A 5,528-nucleotide genomic window follows, 5' to 3' on the forward strand; every position below is an offset into this window, starting at 1 on the left:
TATAGTTGTATTTTATATTTAATCTGTATATCTGTATTTATGTTCTACTGTTAGTGTTATCTGTATGCACCAAGGGTCTGAGAGTAACGCAATTTCAATTCTCTGTGTGTATGTGCTGTACATGTGGAAGAATTGACAATAAAGCAGACTTGACTTGACTTGACTATGCTAAGCTACAGCTAAAAGTTCTACCGACAGACCCGGAGATCGGCTGAATGGATTCGAAAACGGTAAAACTCAACTGTTTAACTCTAGGGGAGTTGGAAAATGAGCCTATTTTCAAAAATAGTGGAGTGTTCCTTTAACATTGAAAAGATTGTCGCTAGCAAGTTTGTGAACAGTATTGCAATCAAATCAAGCTAACTGTGTGTGTGTGTGTGTGTGTGTCTGTGTTTACAGGTGACTCTGGACTGCGCCGGCAGCGTTGAAGCCCCGCGTGTGGATAAGCTAGTGGAGCGCATCCTTCACTGCAGCTGCCAGTCGTGCAGTAAAGAGAGCAGCCAGGAGGGGGCGCTGCTGCAGCTGTATCCGTCAGAGGGAGCGCTGGAGACGCCGTCGCTGCCAGACGCTACACACACACAGCACGCTCACATGCACGCCCACGCGCATTTAGACGTACATGCACCTGAGGCAGGGTGATGCGCGCACATACTTCACACTTAACAGCCTACTGAACTCTGTCTCTCTCTCTGTCTGTCTAAAGCACTTTTTCACATAGACATCATGACACTAATCAACACTTTATCACAGTCACTGAAGCTTCAGTCAGCTCTGTGAATAAATGCGCACACACACAAACACACACACAAGACTATATATTACTGATGCATTCACACACGTCCAGATCTATATATCTGTAATGTAGCCTACAGACTGTGTCACATATGTAATACTGTTTAATCACAATAAAACGTGAAATCACCTTTATGTCTGATTATTTATTCTTTAATCTATTCAGTTGCATATGGCTCTGTCTCTAAACATCGTAGGCTGCCTATGTAGGGAACATTTTAGACGCTCCTGAACAGAATGTAAGCAGCAACTTTATGCATCCTACCTCGTTTCAGCCAATGCACGTTATGATTCACAAGACAATCCTAGACTGCTTATAAAATTACATGCAAATACAATTCAGTAGCCTACCTAAATGCATCATCTTTCAATTAAAAATGACTATTTTTACTCTATTTTTGACTAATATTGTTCCACATTTTTATGTATATTTATGCTTGTTAGGACTATACAAACTTATTCCCCATCTAGAGTGTTCTAAATAATGCGAGTTTCCATTTTAACTATGATGCTCCCTAAGAAGTGTGCTGCCTATGCTGACCGTTCTCTAGGCTTTTGAAATGGAGCTGCTTCTGTATTATTTATAAACTCTTGACTATACATGTACTTTCATAGCAGCTTTGCAGGAAGTCATCCTTTAATGAGCAAGACAAACGCGTCTGTCGCAAGATAAGTGCTTTTGTGAGTAATAACAGATGTATATTTCTTAATAATTGTTGCGGGTCATCTTCGCCGTGTGTTATGTGAACTAGAGCACAGTGATTTTCAGATGAAAAGGCCATATGGACGTCAAGTGGTCCACGAATGTGTTTGCCATGGTAACCATCGGGGACAGTCTGTGATTATCGCTGGGGACCGGTGTGTGTGTGTGAGTGTGTGTGTGTGTGTGTGTGTGTGTGTGTGAGACTGTGTCTGTGTCTGTGTGTGTGTGTGTGTGTGTGTGTGTGTGTCTGTGTGTGTGTGTCTGTGTGTGTGTGTCTGTGTGTGTGTGTCTGTGTGTGTGTGTCTGTGTGTGTGTGTCTGTGTGTGTGTGTCTGTGTGTGTGTGTCTGTGTGTGTGTGTCTGTGTGTGTGTGTCTGTGTGTGTGTGTCTGTGTGTGTGTGTCTGTGTGTGTGTGTCTGTGTGTGTGTGTCTGTGTGTGTGTGTCTGTGTGTGTGTGTCTGTGTGTGTGTGTCTGTGTGTGTGTGTCTGTGTGTGTGTGTCTGTGTGTGTGTGTCTGTGTGTGTGTGTCTGTGTGTGTGTGTCTGTGTGTGTGTGTCTGTGTGTGTGTGTCTGTGTGTGTGTGTCTGTGTGTGTGTGTCTGTGTGTGTGTGTCTGTGTGTGTGTGTCTGTGTGTGTGTGTCTGTGTGTGTGTGTCTGTGTGTGTGTGTCTGTGTGTGTGTGTCTGTGTGTGTGTGTCTGTGTGTGTGTGTCTGTGTGTGTGTGTCTGTGTGTGTGTGTCTGTGTGTGTGTGTCTGTGTGTGTGTGTGTGTGTGTGTGTGTGTGTGAGACTGTGTCTGTGTCTGTGTGTGTGTGTGTGTCCTGAAACGGTCACGTGACACCCGTTCAGTCTGATTGGGTCCAGAAGAGAAATGGGACGCTTTCAGACCCACATTCAGAAGAAAGCTACAGGAAAAACACACGTGTGATTATGGCGGGGGTCCTTTGACTTCTATTGTGTTTATTTTGATTTCTTCACACAAGCATTTGCGAATTTTGATACATTATATTATATTATTTAAAACACAAGTCAGACTGCTGAATGGTGTCATGACTGAGGTTGACCAGCAGGTGGCGCTGTGAGCACGTGTGTTTTTCCACTGAGTTTCTGAATGTTTTTTGAATATTACTACTCACCTAGTTTTGTCTTTTTCTGTCTGCCCTGCATTCATTAAAAAAAAATGAATTATTCAATTGCCCAAAAATGGCCCATGAATAATTTTGTATTATTTATGTATCCCCCAATTGTAAGTCGCTTTGGATAAAAGCGTCTGCTAAATGACTAAATGTAAATGTAAATGTAATAATGATTTAATTAGCCATCATGCTTTCTTTCCATTGCTTTATCTGTCCATCCCTGATGAGCTGAGCGGATGTGTCTCTTATCTCTCCAGCACAGGACTCTGGGAAGGGATGGAGCTCGTCAATTTCATTATCAACTCATCTGTGATTAATCAAGTCAGTGAAAGAGATGCTGCCGAAAGCCAAAATTATGCTTCGGTTTTCTGTTTACGGCAAAATGTTGTAATATATTTCGTTAAGACAAGAATTCTTGATGTATGAAAAATTGTTGAAAAATTTTTCACTTTTTGCTTATTAGCCTATAGATTGCTAGCTAGGCTAGCTTAGAAAAACCATCTAATGAGTTGCATTTCCTGGCAAGCTTCTTCAACCGTATACAACATGCTTACAAACTAAACTGCACTTGGTGACTTGCGATCAGCACTAACTAGCTTCCACCATTAGCAATTAGCTGCCACACAGCCAACTTAGAAAGTCACGACTCAGAAAATCGCAAGTTTCTCTACTGATAATTACGCTCATGTGAAGAGTCTTCATATCATTTTGTTTATTTTGTTTCCTTTGAGTTAAACTAAAGCCCTAAATAAATCATTTAATGATTAGAATGATGAACAGACCTGTAAACCAGCATGATTGTCGAAAATTTACCACAGTTTACCGCACCTAATACTGTTTCTACGGTAGAACTTAATATTAAATTGATATTTGTCACCTCTGTCAGGAAAATGTAAAATTCAACAAACTGACAGAAAAATTGCTAAAGCTTCTCACAGAGTTTAATGAAATAACATTCATTTATTATGATTTTACTATAGTATCCATAGTAACTATATGGGGTTTTGCATTAAACTAGTTAAAAGAAAGAAAATGTGAACCTTTTCAGTGCTTTTAGTTCGATCCATGTCCTCAGATAGACCTCAGCCCGTCTCTCTCTCTCTCTCTCTCTCTCTCAGTGTGATGTTTGTATCCTCTGGATAACGGAATAAAATCATCGCAGCTGCAGCAGGTAAGACACTGAAAACTTCTTCTTGTAATCCTGAAAAGTGTTTGTTTTTGTCGACTCAAACTCTCATTATTAACACTGATTCCTCTTTCATGCGGATCCAGAGGAGTTAGCGAGCATCGGCGCGCGAATCCCAGTAATGCCGTTGACTCGGAACGCGCCAAAAAACCGTTTAAGTGAAGCGCGCGAAAAATGCAGACTAGTAACGGTTGAAAACGGACACGGACTGATCACTTGTGTTTATTCAGTTCTGCTCTGATTCCGAAGTGTCCAGACTGACTGGAGAAAGTTTAATCGAGCTGAAGATAATCGATCCATCAATCAATGAATCTTGACACAACAGTTTCACGAGTATAGACGACATTGACAGGTTATAATATCATCGAAAAGCTGTTTACAGTAGTGAAATCAGTGAACTGTGCTTCTTGTAGTAAAGACAGATTTAGTTCTGATCTCATATTGACTTTTATGTTGTTTAGTGAGGTAACGCCCTGAAGTCAAGGCTTGGACAAGATACATGAATTATGTATTTGTGTTATGTTATGTTGTATTGTGTTTGTGTGTCACGAAGATGAAACAGAACATTCAGTTCACTATAATCATCTTCATTTCCATAAACCTAAAAGCACCTAAGGCTATTCCCTCTCTCTCTGCCTCGTTTGTTTGACTGTGTTTTATGAAAGGGTTTTTATTTTATATCTGATATTCATCTCTCCTCTGCAGGCATTTAACAACTTTATTGTCATATTTATTGATGTATCTGACTCATATCTGTTTAGTTGTTTGCCGTCTGCATCAAATTTTGCACCAATCCAAACCACATTATTGTAAGATTAAAATGTGTATTTATGAACAGTCAGATCGTTTATCCATTATTAAGGACATGGCGTGTATGTAATATCATGCACACCAGAGTTTGACTGTCTGAACAAACAAAAAAAAAAATCACATTTCATCACTTCCAAAACAAAGTCTGCAGTGTAAACGGTCAGTCTTGAAAATTGCATTTGTAAACTGATGTATGTGAAGTGTGAATCAAGTCAATTCAAATGGACTTTTATTAAGTTATATAAGTTTATATTTGATATATCATATTATATGTATATATTAAATTTATAATGTGTTTATTTAGGATGTGTGGAATGACGGTGCTTTTAGATGATGGTGGATGTGATGAAGACTTTGACGTGGGTGACGGGATCTGGATGCTGCCGCCTCCTCCGGCTCAGTGTGACGGCGGGGTCTGGGGGGCCCGGCGGGGCCACTGCGGGTGTGTGCTGTGGACGCTGCTGCTGCTGCTGTGGAACGTCCTGCTGCTGCTGGGGTGTGTGGTGCTGATGGTCCTGATCTTCAGCCTCATTCTGCTGCCTGCCGCCCTGCTGCTGTACGCCGGCTTCCTGTGCCATTCACGGGTAGATATGCCCACAAACACACCCATATGCCCACAAACACATACATACGCCAACAAACACATGCATAAACCCACAAACATACAGATATGCCCACAAACTCCCGCATACACCCACAAACACACAGATATGCCCACATACACCCACAGACACACAGATATGCCCACTTACACCCGCATACACCCACAAACAAACAGATATGCCCACATACACCCACAGGCACACAAATATGCCCACATACACCCACAGACACACAGATATGCCCACTTACACCCGCATACACCCACAAACAGACAGATATGCCCACATACACCCACAGACAC

At 41.4% G+C, this 5,528-nt stretch overlaps 1 protein-coding gene across 2 annotated transcripts in view; it reads left to right on the top strand.

The window, feature by feature from the left end:
• Window positions 1–727, top strand: part of LOC107690543 (neuroblastoma suppressor of tumorigenicity 1-like) — an 8,949-nt gene extending 8,222 nt beyond the window's left edge. For both annotated transcript variants that reach the window (XM_016488901.1, XM_016488900.1), the window contains exon 4: window positions 400–727. In XM_016488901.1, coding sequence (XP_016344387.1) covers window positions 400–639 — 240 coding nt within the window. In that variant the 3' untranslated portion in view covers window positions 640–727. The remainder of the gene's footprint in view (window positions 1–399) is intronic.
• Window positions 728–5,528: the final 4,801 nt, after the last annotated feature.

This window comes from Sinocyclocheilus anshuiensis, unplaced genomic scaffold, assembly GCF_001515605.1.
Source record: "Sinocyclocheilus anshuiensis isolate Anshui unplaced genomic scaffold, SAMN03320099.WGS_v1.1 scaffold1849, whole genome shotgun sequence".
Taxonomy (NCBI): Eukaryota; Metazoa; Chordata; class Actinopteri; order Cypriniformes; family Cyprinidae; genus Sinocyclocheilus; species Sinocyclocheilus anshuiensis.